At 41.9% G+C, this 26,183-nt stretch overlaps 1 protein-coding gene across 1 annotated transcript in view; it reads left to right on the top strand.

The window, feature by feature from the left end:
- The window catches only part of unc5cb (unc-5 netrin receptor Cb), a 142,501-nt gene that overhangs the window by 66,309 nt on the left and 50,009 nt on the right, over positions 1-26,183 (top strand). The window contains exons 3-4 of the mRNA XM_085359774.1: positions 7,884-8,027; positions 14,231-14,334. Coding sequence (XP_085215900.1) covers positions 7,884-8,027; positions 14,231-14,334 — 248 coding nt within the window. The remainder of the gene's footprint in view (positions 1-7,883; positions 8,028-14,230; positions 14,335-26,183) is intronic.

The following is a 26,183-nucleotide window of genomic DNA, read 5'->3' as shown; positions in this document are numbered from 1 at the left end:
CACCCTACAGTACACCAAAAATTGTTCTGCCCCGAGGATCGGGTCCTCTGGCACAAGAGCAAAACGATGTACGCGATTAAGTGCTGAGGAGATTGCCGTAATTTGGGGATACCAAGCAACTTTTGGCACAACACAGAAGAGCTGCCTTGTTGGGCCTGAACCCCTACAGACCAGATGTCACTCCTTTAGCGATGATGTTGTCACATCCTTGTCGGGGGAGAAAAGGTGGTTTGAGCGGGAAAGTCAAGGAAGCTGCGTATGTGAAAAGAGAACGGCCATCTCTGAACTAAGAAAAGGGTAGATCTTTCAGTGCTGTGATTGCAGTCATTTCCCAATTTTCTGTGAATAGTATTCCTGACTGTGGATCAGTGTTCTTGTCAATTTACATTTTAAACTGAGCTCGTGCCTCGTTGTTAGTCAGTGGTTCCAGTTTCCGTCATTATGCAGCTGAGACTGAAGAGTTCATTTGGGTGAGTGATGAAACGTTTCTTCCACTGAAAACGTTGCGCATAGATGAACAGAATCAACTTTTTGGGATATGTCTGTTTACGTACCTGTTTTGTTGAGCATCAAGAGGAAGTGATGGTAGTGAAGCTCCGGTACGGTTGTTTTTAAGAATTCAGTCCCCAAAGGCACCAGAGCCATTACACACAACAGCCCAGCACTGATTGGCTGCATTCAGCCGCTGTATTGGAAATTGAGTTTGTTCTGTCACCCACAGGTACCAATCACATCGCATTTACCCTTTTCATTCCACTGTTTTGACACACACACACACACACACACACACACACACACACACACACACACACACACACACACACACACACACACACACACACACACACACAGATAGTTTCTCCTTTACTTAAACGTGAATTCACACACATATGCATACACTTTGAACATCGGAAAGCGTGTTTTAACTTTGGCATTTAATATAAAATACCTCTGAAGTTCCATTTTACTGCAATATACAGTATGGGGAAAAAAAATAGCAGTGTTAAAGATGACAGCCAGAGCATATACAAAAGAAGTATTACAGCAGTGGTACAAGATACAAAAGCAGATACACAGACAAAAGGATTCTTGCAGTGAGCACAAACATGAAAGGAGTTATTGGGGAAAAAAACAAGAAAAACAACACGCTTTCCAACCTGAAATACTTTTATTTTGTGACCTAGTGTACTTTAGGTAGAATACACCGATCTGAGCTTGTGTTTCGTAGTTATGATTATGACAAAGAAGAGGGTGAGGTATCAGTGGCTCTTAGCCTTTATGTCAGAAGGTTTTTAGCTAAAAGCATCAACACGGAAAACAACCCACACATCATACACGCACCCACTCTACATAGCCATATCCACAGGCTATTTACTGCAAAGACATTCATTCATTTATGCTCTTGCACCCAGCACAAACACACACAACACCACAAGAGCTCAGTGGATGTGTGTAGCCCTTCTCATCCCACTCCACTGCACTCTGATTTCCCCAGATTGACAAAAAAGAAGCACCAATAGAATACGGCCAGCATGGTCAATAACACTGACAGTGTAGCCTAAAGAAATCTGATATCTTCCTCTGTACGAGTAAATCTTGAGCCCATTTTCTCTTTTTCTCTCGTCTTACCTCTGTTAAGGTGTTCTGATCATAAAATAAGAGATTGCGAGATCAAAAATGTTTATGAGACAAAGGATAGAAATTCCATTCAACTTTTCTTTTAAATACAATCAATTAAATTGTTAAAACTTAAAATTTTTTACTCTTTACTCCTTGCACTTTTGCACAGTGCTATACATACAGGGGAACACTGTATACATATTTGACTTTTATCCCAAATATACACAAACAAAGGGAAGAGACATAGTGCAAAGGTTTTAAAGGGCACATAGTTAAAAAGATAAAACTAGGTTCTATTTAAAAGATTTCACCTTCTTCGATCAGTATTGTAGCATAAACCATACAATAAAAACACAGGGACATCCCAGAAAAAAACTTGGGAAAATGTGATTGATGAGCACATGTCAGGGAAAAGACACAATTTTCCTGTCACTGAACATGCTTTGGAGTACAGGAACATCAGCCTCTAAGAAATGGAAAGAGAATTACACAGCTGTAATTCTGCCAACTAAAAGCTTTCCTCAAAAACACATCTCTCTTTCTCTCTCTCTTTTTTTACTTACAAAAAGGACTTTTCTTCTGTTAAAAAGGCTACAAATCAGCTTTGACTCAATCCTGTGAGGCAGTAAAACATATAAATGTAAATGTTGCGAATAGTTTTTAAAGGCACTGAATGACGCAAATGACATTCATTTTAAAATTTAAGATGTTTGCGTCATGAAATCCTACCGGCTGAAAGCACAATGTGTGCGTCATCAGTAGCTGGAATGCAATCAGCAATACAGGACTTGATTCACTGTACACAGCATGAACCAACTTACCTGCTGCCTTACATCACTGGTGCTGAAGTGGCTTCAGGTATATGTAATGTCTAAAGGTTTTTTTATTCCCATGAATCTAAGGTGCTGTAAGCCACAAGTAGCACATGAGCATTAAAAAAAAATACACTGCATAAAAACGATTAACACCTCAACAAGTGGCATGATTGTACATGATCTTTTTGTAAGGAGCCGGTGATTACATGCAGAGTAAAGGGGCCATTTGAAGAGTTTCTTTTGATCAGCAGCCAGTTATAAAAGTAAAACAGCATGTGCATTTGCCTGTGCAAAGGAAAAATAGTCCAAAAGAAAAAGGGAACTTATATTTACACAGTTTCCAGAAGGAAGCGTCATTCTGACATGTGGCCATAAACCATTTCAAATTGGTTGGTGCTAGATTGGATCAGCAGGAGGGCTGCTTTGCTGTGATTGGTTATTCAGTTGTCTGCCGTATGTGACGACAGACTCTTCTGACAATCTGGTAGATAAAGGTGCATTAGAAGAAGCGAATTAAAAAGTACTGTCTGAAATGTTTTTATCACTGTGAGCTTCACTTTATGTGCAGGTGTTTCACAAAGAAAGGCAGGTCATTTAGAACCAAAGCCACTGAGAAAACATTCATAATTTTAAAGGTAAGAACAAGGCATTAGCTACCCAGCTTGCATTACTAAAATATCATTGCACATTATGGCTTCAATAAATATATCTGAGTGATGTTCTGCTGATTATGTTAAAACTTTCCTGTGGTATTGTGTAAAATGATCAAACGAGGGATGTCAACTAGGAAATGGTTGAATAAATGCAATACTAGATTGTAATCTACCCACCTTGAATATGAGGTCAAAGGAAATTGGCTCATGTGCGCATCTACAATCATGTGAAAAGAACATTTTTACAGAACAGAGCATTTTGTGCAGTCCTGTGACAAAGTAAGTGCACCTTTACTGCTTCTATAGGACTTAATTTTGTTTGTTGGGTATAAAAAGAACTAGAAAGGACATGCAAGTAAGCCTGGACAGATACAACACCCAAGCAAAATAACTGGGTATTGAATGCAAAACCTTTTTGAAGATTTTGTAGGTGCTTAACGTGGCCCAAAAACATTGTAGCATTTTTAAAGGCACTTCATAGTCTCTGTGAGTGGAGAGTGCATTGATCTGTGCAAATGAGTAGCAAATTAATTATATGTAGGTGCAGGTAGTGTAACGTACACCGGAGACAGCCTGTCACTTTCTCTGAGATATACGTTAAAAGATCTAACAGATGCACTCTTCATCTCACAAGAATATCAGGGCACTTATGCCTCCCACCTCCTCCATCTCTCCTTCAGTGACCAATGGCGCCTGTTTTTGCTTGACTGGTTTGATCAATAATGTTTCCTGGTGCTAACAATAGGCTGCTAGGCTAGCTCATGTTAAAAACCACATAAATAATGAATCCTCTCAAAATGAAGCCCCTAATTTAGCCAGTTATTAATGGCTTAGGAAGATAGTAGCCCCGCCTCACTGGCCCTGACACAGTTTACACACCTTGATTTTAAATTGAATGGCCGGTTTTATTTTGTTATCATTGTATTGATATAAAGTACACTTAGAAATTCTAGCTGAGCACACATGAAGTCACTGGATGAGGTCAGCGGGCTCGTTTCAGAGCTCTGATTTTTCCATCAGGGTGATTCTTCAGATGTGTTTGAAGTGCAACACAGGAAAGGAAGAGTTTAATCCAGGTTTAGTAATCCCCGTGAAGTCATGAATGACTCTTAAAGGAGACTGATAACCACTGCAGGCATCGTCATCATTTTCGATTCTCTAATGGTATAGAGTATGCTAACAACATCAGGCGGATAATTGATCACTGTAGAGCCCTTTATGTCTGCAGCGCTGACAGAAAAAAAACAAATGACTGATTCTTGCGCACGTTTTAGACCTTCTGAGAATTATGAGAATCTACTTACTGTTTCCACTATTGATTTTCCCTCTGCTAGACTGGATGTGATGCTCCCACAAAAGCACATCCATCATCACATTCTCAAACTAACAAAACATCCTCTCAGGCGAGCATACTGGCATCAAGTAGCGACGACCAGAGGCGCACTCTTTGGCACTCGCACATATGTGTTGAAAGCCATACACGCCGAAGCAAACGGTGACACAATAGACGTGGCTGTACCCCTGCCTGCTGGCACACTGTGTAAATTTTACATGAGAGGTAAGCTAGTGTGTGGGATGTCACTATGCTTGCTCTGTGCCAGAACAAGGAGGCTGTGTGAATTCACTGAACCTGAAATAAATTGGCATGTTCGTTTTTTAACCATCCAATTTCTTTTGCATTTTCCATTCAACCAGAATGTCACACAGCTACCATGTAAACCAATCAGAGCTGTGCTCTAATAATCTAAGGAAAAAGGTTCAGGATTTACACAGAGATAATGGTTTTTAATGGGCATACCAGCAGAGCAGGATTAGTATTCACTCCTGAGATGCTGTCTCAGGCAGTTATCAGGCAATAATCTCTCACATAATAATTAGTGATAGAAAGTCTGCTGTTACATTAACATGAGTGGCAGAGATGACTGCACATATGTAAAACTAAAGTAACACTGAGCCGGCACAACGTTTGATTTGAGCCAGGAGCCTTGATTCAGATTACTTCTTTCTTTTCTTCTCCGGTTTTCACATCACAAACTAAATTAACAAATTGTTGCAAATTAGCTTATCATCTGAATCAGTTGGCAGTGATTCACGCTGCAAAGAGCTGGATGTCAGTCAGAGATTAGATTACTGATTAAATGCACATTGCGGCACAGATGAGTCAATGATCTATGACACAGTTTTGAGACTGTACATAATAGCGATGCCACATTGACAGCACATGGTGTCTCTTAGGTAAGCTTAGTTAAAAAGATATTTTTAGCATAATGGCTAAGTTAGAAACACCCAGATATACAGTTTAGAGCTCTGGCTGATGTTGGATTTAGATGCCACAGAGCTGTTTTTGGAGATCTGTCAACACAACACAGTTGCATCTAATACAAAGCAATGATGATTTGACAGAATGGTCAGTACTACTGTCAGCGGTTGCTATAAGGCACACATACAGTAAGACCTACATAATGATATTTTCTGCTTTATTGGCTTAGCCCAAACCCTGTAAGCTTTGTTGCTTTGTGATTTATTTTTTATTTTTTTTGTGGAAATTTCCAAACTTGATTATCTAGAGCAGGGGTGTCGAACATAATGCCCATGGGCCAGAATCGGCCCAGTCAGGCTGTGGAAAAAGTGAAGGAGGGCATACATTTTTTACTGTTTTCATAAGACCTCCCCCACTGGCCATTCGCACTGCACCAAAGTAATAGAGATAAACAGTGACATGACAGGAACATTTTTTTCACCATCTGCTATAGAAATACTTATTTATTTTTTTATATGGGTCTTTGGTTTAAAAAAAAAAAAGGTCTGTTTTATTATTACAAAACACTCTGAGCAATGAGATACCAGAAAATATTCAGTTATTTTGTACATTAATTCTCACAATTTAAGTCCAAAGAGTCGTGCTGACAGATTTTTCATTTACTTGAGCAGCATTTCTTCATCTTGTATGAAACCTGAGACGTACTGTTGAAATTGCTCTTCTTTATCTTATAATAAGATACCTCAGAGATTCATTCGGGATGTTGTTAAACTTCTTTACATTGAAAGAAAGGGCAGCTTCACTGGTCCGACCCAAGATGTAAAATGATTTTGACAGCTATGACTTGGAGAATGGTACAGTAGAAAAACAAAAAGTGCAAAATTCAAAACTGGTACCTATCAATACCTACCCTTAAAGTTGCAAATAGGTAATTTATTCATTTAATACAGTAACTCTAACTTTGAAGAAGAAAAAAACTCCCTTACAGTTGTAGTCTTTTGTCAACACAGGCATTAATCATTAATTCCACCACAGCCCACTGTTTAAATTAGCGTGCACTCTGTACAGCCCTTTTAATTTGTGCCCTGTCAAGAGACCCCAGCCACACTATTCTTTTTGAATTAACAGACAATGATAGGGGGTTGTTGCAGACAACCTAATGTTCAACAATAGGATTAAAATGACCCAAAGATTTGAACATTTTTGCAGAAAAAAATAGAAAAAAAGTTTGCACCACTCTTTAAGTGCTGAGTTAAAATAGATTTGTTACCAATTCAACAAACAGTTAGTCATTGTCTCAGCTAACAACAAACCTTTCTACAGGGCAAGGCACTAAAACTCGATGACTAATGACTGGGGGGGAAGCAAATGACAGGCAGTGTTTTGGAACTGATGTCAGGGCCTGAATTTGGTATACAAACAACATGGTGCTGATGGCACAGGCAGCTGCTGATGGTGTAATGGTGCGGGGAATGCATACAAAAAGGCGATTCAAGAACAACTGGCAGCGATTTGATAGTCCCACTTTCACATCATTGCTGACCAGGTACATGAGCATGAGAGTTCCAGGAAAATGACATCAGCTTAATTTCTTTCCAGTAGGATACACAAACCCCTTATCTAAGCCTAATGGGGCAGCACTGTTGGGATGAGGTGGCATGGGATATTCACAGCGTGAAAGTTCTTTTTAAAAAATCTGCACAAATGTTGCAGGACTGCTGGATGTGGATCCATGCAAAATGCGAGATGTTCCAGTGCCCAGCAGCATCCAAATGCAGTTATAGGGACCATCTCCATACATATGGAATACTTTACTTCTATTAGTTACAAGCGTGCTCTCGGTTTAGTTCGGATACTTGTTGAGATTCTCATGATGTCTGCAAAACGCAGTCTGTTGCAAATGCATTTTTTTCTCAACCTAGCCTTTTTGAATGCATCATTGTCCTCTTAAATGTCCCATCCTGTCAGAAAAAATATTATGGATTGAGAAATGAAATAAGCACTGTACTTCAATAAACGTCGGTGTGTCACATAACGCACGCATAGACTGTTCCTAGGTTTCATGTACATAACTCAAATGCTCCAACAAATAGGCATTTACAGACATGCAGAGATGTGCACACGCTATGGTAGCAGCATAATCTGCTCTAGAGGGGCAGCTGTGGGTAGAGGCATTTGTTTTGGGGATGATTTGTTTGTTTGGGCCCTGGCACCCAGATGAGCAGTAATCAGAGGAGTTAGCAAACAGGATTGTGTTAGCCATGACGCTGAGAATCCTCCCCCACAAGGCCCAGACCCAAGCAGCTCAGTGCTCTGGCTCTAGAATCAGGACAGACTGACATAAATATGTGTTGTTTGAGTTTGGTGTGTATGATGTCACATTATTTTAACCATTTCAGCTGTCCATCTGTTTATATTTTCTGGTGTTCAAATTAATGTCATTTTCCTGCACGGTCAATTCTTTGTTTTTTGTTCTCTTTACTGTTTCACGTCTCCGTGATTTAAAAAAAAAATCCTTTATGTTCTTTTTCCCAGGTTTGGTCGTGAGGGAGGCCAGCATAGAGATCACTCGGCAGCAAGTGGAGGAATTGTTTGGGCCAGAGGACTTCTGGTGTCAGTGTGTGGCCTGGAGCTCCGCTGGGACCACCAAGAGCCGCAAAGCTCATGTCCGCATCGCCTGTGAGTATACTCCCCCTCCTTTCATCCCTCTCTTCAGGCCATTATTCACTTATCATCTCTCTCATCTTTGTATTTCTCTCCAAACAAAACCTCTCGGTTGCCAAGAAAACGCATCTCAGCGATGGACTTGTGTATCTTCACAGATTCTGGAGATAGTAGCAGTGAAAAGGAGGTTTTGCTAACATGAGATTCAAGCGTCCCTTTGAACTTGAGTTGGTAAAAAGCCAGTACAGTGGTTTCCTTGCGGGCAGCACAGACCTGAAGAAGAAGCACAGAGGGGGAGAAAAAGAGCTGAAGTGGCGTCTGTGCACTAGGAGAGCTGTGGTGCATGTTTATGACTTCATTTGTGTATGGTCCTCCTTTGTTCTCGGTTTGTCGTCCTGCTGAAAAAGCACCACGCAATTGTTTCTAAATAATGAGAAACATTCTGTACTGGATCTAAAGTTTGGGCTCATTTTTTAACAGTTTTCCCCAAAGGATGTGGCAAAGAAAATCAGAAAAAAAGGGTAATGAAACCCCAGAAGACATGATGCAGAAAGCAAGAGCTGCTTAAGTCTGACTGTGACATCAAGGCAACATTTTTGCAACACAGCTATTACGTGACACAACTACTTACACGTTTTTGTCAAAATTCCACCTGAAGGAAATCCTATTATAGTATCGGCTAGATCATTGCACTTCCACCTCCTGTCAAGTAGTTTCAAGGCACCGTGACTGATGCATCTTTCCCATCTTCACTGTTTCTCTTTAGACTTGTGGCAAACTGGGGAAAAAAACCCTGCAATACACACTTGGAGAGTGTATTGTAGTTTATGTCAAATATATTGTCAAAACTGGATAAGGATATGACTTGAGCTGTTGATGTTTGGTGGAGAACTGTCAGAATGATTTCATCTTTGCTATACAGTGCATCAGAAAGCACCTCGCAAAGTCAATATCCAGGATTTCACCTGAACCGCTCAATTAAAAGCAACTTAGCAGTGATGGAGCTGTCTCTCCCTATTTTTATTCGATCATCTCCACTTCTTTGTATTACTAACTCTGTATTTGCTCCATATTCTGCACAGTTTGTCTCTGAATTTAGTGCATTCCCCTTTATTTCCAACACCAGTATCTCTTCCTATTACTGCTTCTATTATACTAGCCTGGTGAATCCGAATCACGCCTCTCAGTCTCCCACTGAGTCCACTCCCGCTGCTCCACCTCCTATAATCACCCGTGATGAGCAGCCTGCCAGCACTAACCTATCCCTCAAATCACAATGGACCCCTCTTCCCCTCCCATTAGCTTCTGCTGAATGGATTAGCTCCTCTACTGGGCTTTCTCTCCAGGCAGGCTTCTTGTCAGAGCCAGACTCTATCCCGTTAGGCTAATGGAAACTGGGGTTGTTTTCCTCTCCTCTCCCATCATCTAAACATATACTGTTTAATCAGACGGTGAGTCACATCTAGCGCAGATGAGTTAAGAGGCTGCCGTGTTGAAGAAGGAGCTTTCAGACTTGTTGGAAGTTCGGCTGAAATTATTGTGAGAGCCTGTCAGAGGAAGAGAGAACGTGTGCATTTCTTGTGTGTCCTTCCCTTCATGTGACCTCCACAGAACCGTTTTAATTGGCCTCTATTTTTGGGGTGCAGTTATTGCTTGCCACCGAGGGGTAATGAAAGTATTTTCACAGAAGCAAATTAAATAAATTAATCAAATCAGAAGAAATGGCTTTCAGGACTGGCGGAGGGGAATCATACACAGAGAGAGCAAATTGATTTTCTTGTCTGTTTGTGGACTTTTGGAGCAGGTAAAACCAAAGCAGCATTGCATGTGACTTTCCTCGGGATTAAAACTCTCAGAGTAGGCCTCCTGATATCGGATTGCACCAGTAGCTAATGATTTACTAAGCAAGAAAAGTAATAATTTCTGAAGTCCGCAGTGCTGGTGTAATTTTGCCTGACAAGTAGCCACTTAAGGTAATGGTTGTCATATGTGTATCTTTCTGTGGGCCTGCGAGGCTGGAAGTGTTTGCTTGCTGAGGGGAGAATGGTGTGTCTCCCGCAGGAATGTCTACTCAGCTGCTCCCACACCCTCTATGCCGCAGTACCGCTCAGGGTTACGAGAAGTGAGGAAAGGAGAGACTCCAGCAGGGAGGTGTAATTTAAACCGACATCCAATAAAAATCTATATTGCAAAATAATCGCTCGTATGCTACTTACTGTTTCATCACAGGTACATTTTGATTAGTGAACTACAAAAGCAGCGGGTGTTCAATTTTTAGTTGAATAAGAAGGCTGAGGACTAAAAGTGTGAATATTCCACATAAACACACAAACACTGGCCTTTGCCACTGATAGTAACAGTGTTGCCTGTTAAGCGAATTTATGCTCTGAATAGTAAATGCATAATTTAACTAAGAAGAGCTATGAAATGAAAGGAAGAAAAAGAATTGGGTTTTGTTCCAAACAAAAAGAGAATAAAATATGTAATAGGAACCCACCGGCCACTTCATTAGGAACAATTTGCTAATAGCAGGTTGGACTTTTTTTTTGCATTCAGAACTGCCTCAGTTCTTCATGGCACAGATTCAACAAGGTGCTGGAAACATTCGTGAGAGATTTTGGTCCATATTGACACATTTGTAGCCCATTCATCGCCTGCATGTACATGATGTGAGATGAGATGTTGTGGCCATGGGAGTTCTTTGTATACAGTGAACTTACTGTCATATTCATGAAACCAGCTGGAGATGATTTGAGTTTTGTTTATGCAAAATTCTGACCCTACCATCTGAATGTCACAGCAGAAATCAAGACTTGTCAGACCAGGCAGCATTTTTCCAATCTTCTGAGCCCATGCGAGCTTTAGCTGCAGTTTCCTATTCTTAGCTGATAGCAGTGGCGCCTCGCGTGGCTGCTTTAGCCCATCTGCTTCAAGGTTTGACATGTCAAACGGTTATTTGAGTTACTTTTCCGTTCCTTTCAACATAAAGCAGTCTAGCCATTCTCCTCTGACACCTGGCATCAGCAAGTCTGGTATTTCAGAAACTGTTGCTCAATAGATATTTTCTCTTTTTTGGGTGTTTTCACTTTATTCAGGATCAGGGGCGGGGGTGCCAAAACACCTCGGACAGGTCGCCCGTCCAATGCAGAAACCATTAACTTAGACAGAAACTTAGACAGAAACCATTCACGCTCACATTCACACCTATGGCCAGCTGTTAGTTAACCTGACACATGCATGTTTTTGGACTGTGGGGGAAGCCAGAGTACCTGGACAGATAATTTAATTTGTTAGATTTGACTGTAGTGCAAATTTTATAAATCATAAAGTTATCAGTGTGTACCTGTCATACCGTGACTTCTAATTATTTTATCGTTAAGGTAGCATCCATCGCTATAGAATAGTTCTGATGTATCTCCTTTCCTTTCCTCCTGCCCACTTTATCTTAAGTAAACCAAACAGCTTGTGTGTCCTTGGATTGAATTGGAAAAACCTCTGTCAAAGAATATACCCCTGCAGTCATTCTTTCTTTTAATTTCATACCAGACTTTTACGGAAATTACTTTCAATTCAGCAGTCACCCTTTCAGCCATTACAATACATTGAAATGTGCTGAATTATAACATATTCCCCTGAAGACACGGGTACTCACGGGTTGAACTGGAACAAGGATACCTCATGAATTTGTTATTTTAAGGATCATTTTTCCAAATAAAAAATGAACCGTAAAATGACTATAGGTATTCTTTAGTGTTTCCAGGTGCTGCATCATCATGTATTCTGTAATAGGAACATGATCTGTCTTCTTCCCTTCGGGGATGCAGACCAGTTCATTCTAAACAGTGAAACATGTCTATTTTAAAATAATGTCTCTAAACCTAATAGCTATTGAATGAAATGAAAGCAAATGAAGAAACAAAAAAAAAAAATCTGTTGTGATCAGTCTTTGGAGATCTCTCGTTTTATTACAGGTGGTAATGCTCTTTTCATTCTGTATCCATTCATACACCATCTCCCCAGACACTGAAAAGCATTTCTTTACTATGATAGATAAGGAAAGTGTATCCTGTTACACACTGTGCCTAAGAGTCTTGAGAGTCTTTAGAGATTTACACGCAGTTTGCTTTGACTTTTCAAGTGCAAATCCTGCCATACGATCTGTGTCACTTCAGACTGTATGCCCACATCTAAAGTCCATGTGCTATTCTAGGACTATAAAATATAATAAATCTGTGCCTTATGTTGGTACACAATGTCAGTAGCTGTACATTTCTGTATTAGCAGCGTTCTCTGAAGAAGAACAGCTGTATCCTTTTAAAAGATCGAGTCCCTGAATGAAGGTCACTGCAGGATTTGTTTTCATGGACACAGTTAGGTGTGGGTTGAAGAAGAAACTAATATATCTGCTTGCTGTGGACTTTCCATGTGGTCCCTCTGCTTTTAGGGTTCCTTCAGGTACTTCGGCTTCAACAGTCCAATGACATGCAGGTTAGGTTAGCCGGACTTTCTAAATTGGCCATAAGGGTGGATGTCATCATGCAAATCTCTGTGTGTTTGTTAGCTGTGTGATGGACAGGCAACCTCTTCTGTCTCTGCCCCGCTTCTCTGTCCCCAGTGTCACAACTCTGGTTGGTTAAGCATTTAAAAAAATAGAGAAGGGATGGGTGAACTTTTTTTAATGTTAATTAAGAGCCCATGTTGGCTTATCAAAAATAGGATCTTCAGGTCAGCCTTCATTCTATAGCTTGTATAGTTCAGTGCTGCCAACATCAAAAGCTACAGGAAGTTGGTGTAATGCAAAATACAGTTTTATAACTGGGTTTTTTGTTTTTTTTGAAGCGCAATGTAAAACGAATTAAATGTAGTAAGTAACATGTGGCATGTGGTTGTTTTTCTAGAGAAAAGAGCTCTAATGGGTGCAATCATGTCCAAGTCTCTCCTCTGAGCAGCTCATCTCAGTTAGACTTCCTGGTAAAATAAAATACAGTAGATGACATTATTTTTCAATATTTTGATGAAAAATTAACATACATTACAATACATTACATTACATTACATTTCAAAATGCATTTTTGGTAGAATAACCAGTGACATCTGTTAGATTATAAAGCTTGCATTCTCGACATTGGTAAGTTGTCATATTTCCGATTGACTGACAGATGTATAAATATCTACCAACTACTCAAGGCCACCTTTGTGGTACTTCTTGCTGCAGTTTGCTGTGATGGCACGCACGCATGCACACAAACACTCACACTCTCTCTCTCTCTCTCACTCACACACACACACACACACACACACACACACACACACACACACACACACACACACACGGACGCACGGACGCACACAAAGAAAGAGACAGCTGGTGATAGAGCCTTTTGGTTTGTTTTACCCTTCAGTCATTCTTGACTGTGCGCGTTTCCTCATCCACATACAGTATAGGTGCCACATTTTGTACATTTGTCTCCTCAGGAAAGGGAACAAAGTTATGTAGAATTGTTGTCTGGAATAAAATATGTTTTTGTGCTTTGCTGAATGAAGTTATTCACCCCCAAACCGAATGTGTCAATAAAAGTGTGTATGACGAGAATTTTGCAATGCTTGTGAAAATGGTATCACTGGGGTTTGGAGGATTGATTGTAGACATGATGCTTCAGTGCCTCTAACGTTGCTAAGTACTACTGTACCTCCTCTCCTCTCCTCGCCCCTTCTCGTCAGTTGATGCCCACTGCTACTGTCTCAGTCTGTGCAGCATGATATATGTCTAATGGGCTTCAGGTTCCAGTGTAGCATGACACCTTCAGTAATCCTAGCCTGTCAGCTCCACTATACCTTCCCTGCACTAATCCATAAGGGCTCTCACGCCGAGAAAATGTTGGTTTTCTGATGGAGCGCAAGTGAGCCCCTTCTCCATATTTTCCATCCATCTATTTCAAGCAATCTGTGTGTGTGTGTGTGTGTGTGTGTGTGTTGAAGATGAGCTTGGAGACATAACACTCACCTATAGTCTGTTTTATATATACTGCTTTTACATAGGCAGGTCTTATTGACAACTTAACCTTTCTTTTCTTTTAATTGTTTTTATAGTTTGTGACATTAACACTGGTCGGCTTTGTGTTTAATCTTAAACATATTTCAGGATATACTGTCGATCTTCCAGTATGATACACTTTCATTTAGCACTAATACACAATGTCTTTTATGTGTTTTTTCAGACTTGAGAAAGACATTTGACCAGGAACCTCTTGGAAAAGAAGTGTCACTTGAACAGGAAGTGTTACTTCAATGTCGCCCACCCGAAGGCATCCCAGCTGCTGAGGTAAGGTCCAAAAGGGTGTTTCATGAAGCCAGTGCACGTTTGTTGTTAGGATAATATGTTTGAACAGGTAAGTACTTTTCAGGGAAATGAAGGCAAAATGCTCTCACCTCAAATCCACCCAACTGACTTCTTTAAAAAGAGGTAATTTTCACTGACTTTTGGGATGGGTTTTTGGAGATATGCCATCATTATTCTTGGCATTATTTTTTGTTAAGTATATAAAATGTTAAAATATCACCTACAATATTGTACTGCATAGTGAGCTCATGCATTTTTTAGCATATATTGTAATTTTGGTAGTGTCAGTCACTGATTCTGTTCTTCTATTCTCTAAATAATTCAGGTAGAAACTGTGTGTTGATTACAGAATTTGCCTCAGTTTTAAACTTGCCTATTTCAGAGGTTTCAAATAAAATAACACTGAATAAATCTGACACGCCACACTGCGCAGATAAGGACATTTTTCACCACTGCCCGGGTTATTAAAGTTCTTTGGGTATTTCCTGAACATCGGCCTGTCACTGCAATTTGGAGGAGAGAAAATTGTAATTATCTGCCGAGGGATAAAAAAAAAAAAATACATTCAGTTGTGTGACTTTGCTACCTTAGCTTGGCCAGTATCTCCTCCCTGCCGTTCTTTCTCCCTGCCCGACAGTAGAACCCTATTAGGACTGTATTTGAAAAGGCTCAGTTGAGATTGCAGGACCATAGATACAGGATGAAAGTGTGGTTTGATGGTTTGGTCGGGAGGTGGTTTTTTTTCAGTTGTGAGTTGTAGGGACTGAACTCTGTAAAAGCTTATGAATGACCTGGAAAAGCTGAGTTAAGTGAGTGGAACTGCACAGCATTTATCCCTGCTGAAAGTGCTGACAAGCTCAATGGACGAAAGTTTAGGAGTAGCACTCCGCAGACTCTCCTCATACAAGCCAGGCTTTAGTCAGATAGTTTTCCTGTAACAGCTGTATAGTAATGGTGATTTCTACAGCCTGTCTGAGGTTACTGTAAGCCCTGGATTAGCTCAGTGTAGCGATCAAAGACCTAGCTTGATTACAATCATACCACATCCTTCTGAATTGCTGTGGCAATCCAGATGTACAGTGAAGAGTAAACAGGAGATTCTGTTCGCCTGGAGTAAAGGAGCCGCTGTTGTTTTAGTGTAGATGCCATCAATTGAGAAAACAAAGCACTCATACGATGTTTAGCTATTGTAGTAATTGACCTCTTTTAAAAACATTATAGTCTTTTCAGATTTCCCTTCACTTGTATTCAGACTAAAGTCAGTAATTGCTTTCTATTTACTTTTCTTTCCATGATCTACCTGACTTTTCAGTGTGTGTACAGAGGCACACTTCCAGCTCTTTTAACTAGTCCCTCTTACCTCATGGCTGCTAAAAAAGACAACAGTCCCATTTTACTAGATAGTTCCCCCACCCTTTTCTTCTGAACTCAAACTCAGCTGCCTCGGAGGGAAAAAGGACAAAACCGAATGCTGCTTTTTCATCTGTGTTTGTCAGGCCTCTTCTCACATAAGCTCGCCAGAGAAAAAACCTTGGAAAAAGCAGATGGGCTAAGTCTGTGGTTACATATGAATCTGGAGAAATATGTAGCAGCCGCTGTTGAGAGAAAGATCTGTCATATTTCACCGGCTCAAGACACAAAAAAATATAGAGAGGATGAAGGCAGAAGGAGGAGAGCTGTTAAGGTTTGTTGGGGATTGGATCCACTGAGTTGTTGTCAGGCCTCCAATGAGCTGTCAGCTCACTCTGTGGTTCCTTTGCAGGCCTTTGCCCAGAGAGCAAGAGGCTGGCAGGATGGCAGAGCTGTGGCGGAGCCATAAAAACCCCATACTCTCACAGCACTTTTTTTTTTAAAATCATGTGCCGTGTGGCTTCTCTGTCATAAAAAAGTACAAGTAAGGCATGCACATCTGCTGACTGTCCATGTACTGCATTGTCATATGTTTTAACTTCCACTGACATGTTCCCATGACAGTGTACCAGCAAGGACATTAATTTGCCTGCATACAGAGAACTTGCTGCCAAAAGACTGTTCGTCCGTTCCATGTAATTACCGGTGTGATTCCTGGCTCACCAGCCAAAATTAATTCACATGGACTGCAAAATAGATTCACCACTAATAAATGACAAGGAAGAATCTGAATTCTGTGCTTCCTCTTTTCAGTTGAGTATATATATATATATATATATATATATATATATATATATATATATATATATATATATATATATATAAAACACCCAGCACACCCCTGCGGGCGGTTTATCCTTCAAGCTCGGGTCCTCTACCAGAGGCCTGGGAGCTTGAGGGTCCTGCGCAGTATCTTAGCTGTTCCCAGGACTGCGCTCTTCTGGACAGAGATCTCCGATGTTGTTCCCGGGATCTGCTGGAGCCACTCGCCTAGCTTGGGAGTCACCGCACCTAGTGCTCCGATTACCACGGGGACCACCGTTACCTTCACCCGCCACATCCTCTCGAGCTCTTCTCTGAGCCCTTGGTATTTCTCCAGCTTCTCGTGTTCCTTCTTCCTGATATTGCTGTCATTCGGAACCGCTACATCGATCACTACGGCCGTCTTCTTCTGTTTGTCTACCACCACTATGTCCGGTTGGTTAGCCACCACCATTTTGTCCGTCTGTATCTGGAAGTCCCACAGGATCTTAGCTCGGTCATTCTCCACCACCCTTGGGGGCATCTCCCATTTTGACCTCGGGACTTCCAGGTTATACTCGGCACAGATGTTCCTGTACACTATGCCGGCCACTTGGTTATGGCGTTCCATGTATGCCTTGCCTGCTAGCATCTTGCACCCTGCTGTTATGTGCTGGATTGTCTCTGGGGCATCTTTACACAGCCTGCACCTGGGGTCTTGCCTGGTGTGATAGACCCCAGCCTCTATGGATCTTGTGCTCAGAGCTTGTTCTTGTGCTGCCATGATTAGTGCCTTTGTGCTGTCTTTCAGTCCAGCTTTGTCCAGCCACTGGTAGGATTTCTGGATATCAGCCACCTCCTCTATCTGCCGGTGGTACATACCGTGCAGGGGCCTGTCCTTCCATGATGGTTCCTCGTCTCCCTCCTCTTTCTTGGGTTTCTGCTGCCTGAGGTATTCACTGAGCACTCGGTCAGTTGGGGCCATCTTCCCAATGTATTCTGAGATGTTCGTTGTCTCATCCTGGACTGTGGTGCTGACACTCACCAGTCCCCAGCCCCCTTCCTTCCGCTTAGCGTACAGCCTCAGGGTGCTGGACTTGGGGTGAAACCCTCCATGCATGGTAAGGAGCTTTCTTGTCTTTATGTCAGTGGCTTCTATCTCCTCCTTTGGCCAGCCTATTACCCCAGCAGGGTACCTGATCACGGGTAGGGCGTACGTGTTGATGGCCCGGATCTTGTTCTTACCATTCAGCTGACTCCTCAGGACTTGCCTGACCCTCTGCAGGTACTTGGTGGTTGCAGCTTTTCTAGCGGCCTCTTCATGGTTCCCATTCGCCTGCGGGATCCCCAAGTACTTGTAACTGTCCTCTATGTCTGCAATGTTGCCTTCTGGTAGTTCAATCCCCTCAGTTCTGACTAGCTTCCCTCTCTTTGTTACCATCCGACTACACTTCTCCAGTCCGAACGACATTCCAATGTCATTGCTGTATAGCCTGGTAGTGTGGATCAGTGAATCGATGTCTCGTTCACTCTTGGCATACAGCTTGATGTCATCCATGTACAGGAGGTGGCTGACAACTGCTCCGTTCCGTAGTCGGTATCCGTAGCCAGTCTTGTTAATGATCTCACTGAGGGGGTTCAGGCCTATGCAGAACAGCAGTGGGGACAGAGCATCTCCTTGGTAGATCCCGCACTTGATGGTGACTTGTGCTATGGGCTTGGAGTTGGCCTCTAGTGTTGTACGCCACATCCCCATTGAGTTCCTGATGAAGGCTCTTAGGGTCCCATTGATCTTGTACAATTCTAGGCATTCCAGTATCCAGCTGTGGGGCATTGAGTCATAGGCCTTCTTGTAATCAATCCAGGCAGTGCACAGGTTGGTCAGTCTGGTCTTGCAGTCTCGGCTGATTGTTCTGTCTACCAGTAGCTGGTGTTTTGCGCCTCTGGTATTTTTGCCAATTCCTTTCTGTGTCCCGCTCATGTATTGACCCATGTGCCTGTTCATCTTAGCCGATATGATGCCTGACAGGAGCTTCCATGTAGTACTGAGGCAGGTTATTGGTCGGTAGTTGGAGGGGACCGGTCCCTTCTTGGGGTCCTTGGGGATCAGGACCGTCCGGCCTTCAGTTAGCCATTCCGGGTGTCTCTCGTTAACTAGCAGCTGGTTCATTTGTGCTGCCAGACGCTCGTGGAGTGCAGTCAGCTTCTTCAGCCAGTAGGCGTGAACCATGTCGGGCCCTGGTGCTGTCCAACTCTTCATACTGGAGACCCTTTCTTGGATATCTGCCACTGTGATGGTTACTGGACCCTGTTCAGGGAGGTCGCTGTGGTCTGCCCTCAGATCCTCTAGCCACTGAGCATTGCCGTTATGGGTTGCATCCTTCTCCCATATGCTCTTCCAGTATTGCTCCGTCTCCAGCCTTGGTGGTGCTGTTCTCTTATTGTTCCCTTGCCACTGAGAGTACACCTTTGCTGGTTCTGTGGAGAACAGCTGGTTTATTCTCCTGCCTTCTATCTCTCTGGTGTACCTCCTCAAGCGGCTGGCCAAGGCTGTGAGTCTTTGCTTGGCAGTTTCCAAGGCCTCAGGTATGGACAGCTTGCTGTATTTCTTAGGCACCTTATTTGTCGCACCTTTCTGCAACTCCGTTAGTTGGCTAACCTCCCTCCGTGCTACTTTGATCTTGCCCTCTAGCCTCCTTCTCCATGGAGGGTACTGCCCCTTGTGGCTGTTCAACTTGTAGCCAAGCATCTCACTGATCACTGCTGCCGTATTGTAGATCAGCTTGTTAGTGTCGGTAATCGTGGTTGTAGGTATTGCCCGTAGTGCTGCATTAACATCATCTAGCAGACCTTCTGAGGGTACTTCACGTAATCTTGGTAACCGGCTACGGGGATCCAGGTTTCAAGCTTGGCCATGATCCTATTTTTCAGGTATATATATATATATGTGTGTGTGTGTGTGTGTGTATATATATATGTATATATATATATATATATATATATATATATATGTATGTATGTATGTATGTATGTATGTATATATATATATTAGGGGTGCAACGATACACAAAATTCACGGTTCGGTTCGATACTTTGGTGTCACGGTTCGATATTTTTTCGATACAAAAAAAATGTTCATGCCTTTTTAATTTGTCATTTATTAAAATTATAAATATATATTTTAACTCAAAAATACAGTTTTTAAAATTAACCCTAACCCTTGTGCGTGTTTTTTATTTTGACAGCGAATGCGCACCTGCGGACCACTTATGTGCAGCCCTGGTTATTTAGCTCGTCATATTGCAGCCACAGAAATTATTTTGTCCATGAAACCATAAAGCTGCACCTTCTTTTTGCCTTATAGTCTGATTTGTCATAACTTCTCCGTTTTGTGGTAAGCTTTTCTTTGGCTGTCACTTCTTCACCCTGACCTGTCTTATTTGGCTCAGCAGAACTAAAATATATATCTGTCTGTGAAGGTTCTCAGTCATCCAGGTCATCGTAGTGAAATATATATCCTGCTGCTTTTACACACGCACTCACATAAGCTCACCGATTCTCTGCGCGATCAACCTCTCACATGTTTAAGCTTGCTGCGGGAGATTTCACTTGTCATGTTTGCATAGTAAACTAACGATTAATAAGACGATGTCAGAGGAATTGGTGCACAAATTATCATCACTCACAGATCAGTGCTGTCGCTCTCTATACACAGTTCTCACGATTGCAAAGTGAAAGCAAAAAAACAAGCGCAAATTCAAACGCGATTTCAATATGTCACATATTGGCTCACCGATGCCAATGACATAATTACCCAGCTACATTTCTGAAAGAATGCAAAAGCATTGACATATATTTTTCCTTCCTACAATAGCCCGACGGGCAGGGAAGAGATAGATTTTGGTAGCCCGACTGAAAAAATCGCTAGCCCCAGGACGTCAGGCTAGCGATATTGCAAGCCCTGTATCTGATTGAGGAATCATGCATCTTTGGAAAAGAGAATTTATTACAGAGAAATGTCTCTTTCCAAAATAAAAGCTATACTATCCGCTTCTTCTGGGCTATATTCTCAGCAGCATAAGGAGAATCATGTGCTAACAGCTGTCTAAATGACATATATATGTATATATATATATATATATATATGTATATATATATATATATATATATGTATGTATATATACATACATATATATATATATGTATGTATATATTCTAGGCATTCCAGTATCCAGCTGTGGGGCATTGAGTCATAGGCCTTCTTGTAATCAAACCTGTGCACTGCCTGGATTGATTACAAGAAGGCCTATGACTCAATGCCCCACAGCTGGATACTGGAATGCCTAGAATTGTACAAGATCAATGGGACCCTAAGAGCCTTCATCAGGAACTCAATGGGGACGTGGCGTACAACACTAGAGGCCAACTCCAAGCCCATAGCACAAGTCACCATCAAGTGCGGGATCTACCAAGGAGATGCTCTGTCCCCACTGCTGTTCTGCATAGGCCTGAACCCCCTCAGTGAGATCATTAACAAGACTGGCTAGAGGGAAGGTAGTCAGAACTGAGGGGATTGAACTACCAGAAGGCAACATTGCAGACATAGAGGACAGTTACAAGTACTTGGGGATCCCGCAGGCGAATGGGAACCATGAAGAGGCTGCTAGAAAGGCTGCAACCACCAAGTACCTGCAGAGGGTCAGGCAAGTCCTGAGGAGTCAGCTGAATGGTAAGAACAAGATCCGGGCCATCAACACGTACGCCCTGCCCGTGATCAGGTACCCTGCTGGGGTAATAGGCTGGCCAAAGGAGGAGATAGAAGCCACTGACATAAAGACAAGAAAGCTCCTTACCATGCATGGAGGGTTTCACCCCAAGTCCAGCACCCTGAGGCTGTACGCTAAGCGGAAGGAAGGGGGCCGGGGACTGGTGAGTGTCAGCACCACAGTCCAGGATGAGACAACGAACATCCAAGAGATGGCCCCAACTGACCGAGTGCTCAGTGAATACCTCAGGCAGCAGAAACCCAAGAAAGAGGAGGGAGACGAGGAACCATCATGGAAGGACAGGCCCCTGCACGGTATGTACCACCGGCAGATAGAGGAGGTGGCTGATATCCAGAAATCCTACCAGTGGCTGGACAAAGCTGGACTGAAAGACAGCACAGAGGCACTAATCATGGCAGCACAAGAACAAGCTCTGAGCACAAGATCCATAGAGGCTGGGGTCTATCACACCAGGCAAGACCCCAGGTGCAGGCTGTGTAAAGATGCCCCAGAGACAATCCAGCACATAACAGCAGGGTGCAAGATGCTAGCAGGCAAGGCATACATGGAACGCCATAACCAAGTGGCCGGCATAGTGTACAGGAACATCTGTGCCGAGTATAACCTGGAAGTCCCGAGGTCAAAATGGGAGATGCCCCCAAGGGTGGTGGAGAATGACCGAGCTAAGATCCTGTGGGACTTCCAGATACAGACGGACAAAATGGTGGTGGCTAACCAACCGGACATAGTGGTGGTAGACAAACAGAAGAAGACGGCCGTAGTGATCGATGTAGCGGTTCCGAATGACAGCAATATCAGGAAGAAGGAACACGAGAAGCTGGAGAAATACCAAGGGCTCAGAGAAGAGCTCGAGAGGATGTGGAGGGTGAAGGTAACGGTGGTCCCCGTGGTAATTGGAGCACTAGGTGCGGTGACTCCCAAGCTAGGCGAGTGGCTCCAGCAGATCCCGGGAACAACATCGGAGATCTCTGTCCAGAAGAGCGCAGTCCTGGGAACAGCTAAGATACTGCGCAGGACCCTCAAGCTCCCAGGCCTCTGGTAGAGGACCCGAGCTTGAAGGATAAACCGCCCGCAGGGGCGTGCTGGGTGTTTGTTTATATATATATATATGTATATGTGTATGTATATGTATATATATGTATATGTGTATATATATGTATATGTGTATATGTATATATATATGTATGTATATATATATGTGTGTATATATATGTGTATATATATATGTGTGTATATATATGTATATATATATATGTGTGTATATATATGTATATATATATGTGTGTATATATATGTGTATATATATATGTGTATATGTATATATATATATATATATATATATATGTATATATATATATTAAAGAAAATCTAGCATTTCATTCATTATGTATTACAAAATACACTCATCATCTTCTTATTGTCTTGATTTTTAAATAGTTTTTAATCTACTTTCAGTTTCTTCTGTATACATGGCTCTGCATATTTGTTTTATTTAGCAGTTTTTCTTTTACAGTTTGGTTTCATTTTAAATATTTGCATGTTTCAGTTTTGACTGCTCAAAAGTGTTCGGCTTTAGTTTATCTACTTATTTTTTTCAGTGTTAGTTTCTGCTAGTTTCCTTCATCCAATGACTACTGGGATAAGCCACAGCCTCCAAAAGTAGTAGAGAAAGAGCATAGATGGATTTATTTCAGAGGGAAATTTAAGACACACACAGGAGGCATTACAGTATAAACACTTAGATCACACTCACGTAGACACCCCAGTTTCACGTAAGATGAAGTAAAGCCACCCAAAGCTGGTTGTGTTAACAGACTAAAACTAACAAAGTGGGACATTTCCTACACATACATATACAATATACAAACAAGCACTGGTCTACAGATTGGGGTGTTTTCAGTCCCATTACCACAGGTGTGTAAAATCAAGTAACTAGGTAAGCAGTCTTCCTTTTAAAAAATAATGGGTCATTCTATAAAGAGGTCACTGAAGATTTTGCTGTTATGGGATGCTACCATTGCAACAGGTCAGGTTTGGAAATGTCTTACCTGCTAGTGGAAGTGGAAGCATTTAGGAACCACAGTCACAAGATGGAAGACCATTTAAAGTTACAGAGCAGGATTGCCGAGTGTTGAGGAACATAATGCGTGATTCACCAACAGTCTGCTGACTCAATAACTGCTCCAAACCTCCTCTTGCATTAACATCAGCACAAAAACTGTTCACCGGGAGCTTTGTGACATGGGTTTCGATGACCCAGCAGCTTCTCTATGTTTAATGTGTAGATAAAACAGTAACTTTGTCAATGTAGTATATTATTATCTTAAGTGCATAATATTGTTCTTGCTAGATTTTGTTATTTTCTGTGTGTAGTTTTTTTACCGGTTAACTTTTACTTAACTGTAATAACCTTGTCTATTGCTACTGTTGATTGGTGTCTAAAAACATTGTTCCACAGGTAGTAACATATTGCTCTGTTGTTTCGCTTTAGAAAAGATTCTGAGCTGTCATTAGAACTGAAAGCACTGATAGTTTGTGTTACTTCAAGGTGAATAGTTTTAGTTAAGCTTTCAAAAAGGCGTTCTGTCGAGATCAGCTATAATGCCAAAAGTGTTTCAGCTGTTTGAAACGGTTAGTTACCAAAGTATTTCAGCGTCCTCCCAACCAAATACATACTTGCACATTCAAAGAAGAAAGAAGCCCACATTTTGCAGAATCAAAGTAAGTCAATCCTAATTAGTTTTGATCTCAGATTACAAAGAACTGCACTGTTTGATGCGAGCTATTATCTATCTCCTGGTTCGTCTTTGTCTTCCCACTTTTTCAGATGATTTACATTATAAGCTGTCATGATGGTTTACCATAGTAATGACATCCTGTGATTCTTTTTAAGTGGTTTTGAGTTTTTCTTGGCTTTCTGCGTGGGCTGTTGCCCTGAAAACTAAACATTATGCTGAATAGCTTGGATTGCTTCTGTGATGATGCAGCAAGTTTTCATAAAAAAACACATGAAACATCTCAGAGGTTTTGGTACTTGAAGTTCAATCTAAGCCATTTTCATGTTTACTTAACTTATTTTTACTGAAGCACAATTAGTTGTGGAACACACACACACACACACACACACACACACACACACACACACACACACACACACACACACACACACACACACACACACACACACAAAGAAAACAAGCAGCAGGCATTTATCTTGGCTCTCCCTGTGACCATTACCAATGGAACTTTGGCCTTTGAGAGCTGAAATACAGCGAGTTGGGTTTCTGGAATAGCACAGGGATTAAGTCATCTGAATGTCTTGTATGGTCTGAATAAATTAGACACTCAACAGGCTCCCTTAAAGTCATTGTTACACCTTTCCATAGCCATGAATATTTGATATGTACTTAATGAAGAGCAGAAGGAAAATCTAACTGTTGAGGCTATTCTAGGAACAGTAGAATCAGAGTGATTTGGCACAAAGGCTCTGTGCACTGTTTCACTGTTATATCAGCTTAGTGGCTGAGTGCTATCCGTAGTTATAGTAATAAAGGTAAAGATGGGAACTGAGAGCTTCTCACCAGCTCAATGCAGATCCTTCCCTTTGAAAACCCTCAGGAGGCTCTTTCATCCACATCTAAAGGACCTCTCGACAAGCAGCAGCGGCCTCTTTTTATACTTAATATGTGGCAGCCTTATAAACTCGACAGCAAAAAGAATTGTTTCTTTTCTTCGCCCATTCCCTCCGTCTCCATTTCGGAGCGCTTGTCACAGTCCTGAGACAAAGACAAGAGTTCAGAGGTTACGCAGGACCGGGAGGCACTGTGCCTATTTCCATGGAAGCAGGATTTTAATTCAGGCATCTCCTCAGTCGGTCGGGGTCCTGCCGTGTTATCACGGGTAACGAGTCATTGATGCTCTGCAGGGTATGGGCCCTGCTGCCATGATTAAGTCCATTGGCTTAGTAAGAAGAAAGATGGGAAACACAAAGATCTTTACTTCACACTTTCTCATCCAGAGAGGGGAGAAAACTAATGCAGATGAATTAAAACAGCTGAGACACAAAATTCAATCCGTTTCAGTTCATGACAGATGTCATTGCTAATTTAAAAATATGTTCAAAATGCTTCATTATTATATAAAATCCAGTATAGTTCTTACAGTGGGGCAAAAAAGTATTTAGTCAGCCACCGATTGTGCAAGTTCCCCCCCTAAAATGATGACAGAGGTCAGTAATTTGCACCAGAGGTACACTTCAACTGTGAGAGACAGAATGTGAAAAAAAAATCCATGAATCCACATGGTAGGATTTGTAAAGAATTTATTCGTAAATCAGGGTGGAAAATAAGTATTTGGTCACCTCAAACAAGGAAAATCTCTGGCTCTCACAGACCTGTAACGTCTTCTGTAAGAAGCTTTTCTGTCCCCCACTCGTTACCTGTATGAATGGCACCTGTTTGAACCCATCATCTGTATAAAAGACACCTGTCCACAGCCTCAAACAGTCAGACTCCAAACTCCGCCATGGCCAAGACCAAAGAGCTTTCGAAGGACACCAGGAAAAGTATTGTAGACCTGCACCAGACTGGGAAGAGTGAATCTACAATAGGCAAGCAGCTTGGTGTGAAAAAATCAACTGTGGGAGCAATCATCAGAAAATGGAAGACATACAAGACCACTGATAATCTCCCTCGATCTGGGGCTCCACGCAAGATCTCATCCCGTGGGGTCAAAATGATCATGAGAACGGTGAGCAAAGATCCCAGAACCACACGGGGGGACCTGGTGAATGACCTGCAGAGAGCTGGGACCAAAGTAACAAAGGTCACCATCAGTAACACACTACAACGGCAGGGAATCAAATCCCGCAGTGCCAGACGTGTTCCGCTGCTG

The sequence above is a fragment of the Diplotaxodon limnothrissa genome, linkage group LG7 (genome assembly GCF_057381915.1).
Source record: "Diplotaxodon limnothrissa isolate DT_005_m linkage group LG7, D_limnothrissa_male_GT1.1, whole genome shotgun sequence".
Taxonomy (NCBI): Eukaryota; Metazoa; Chordata; class Actinopteri; order Cichliformes; family Cichlidae; genus Diplotaxodon; species Diplotaxodon limnothrissa.
Note: the sequence above shows the minus strand (reverse complement) of the source record. Positions and strands in the feature narration are given on the sequence as shown.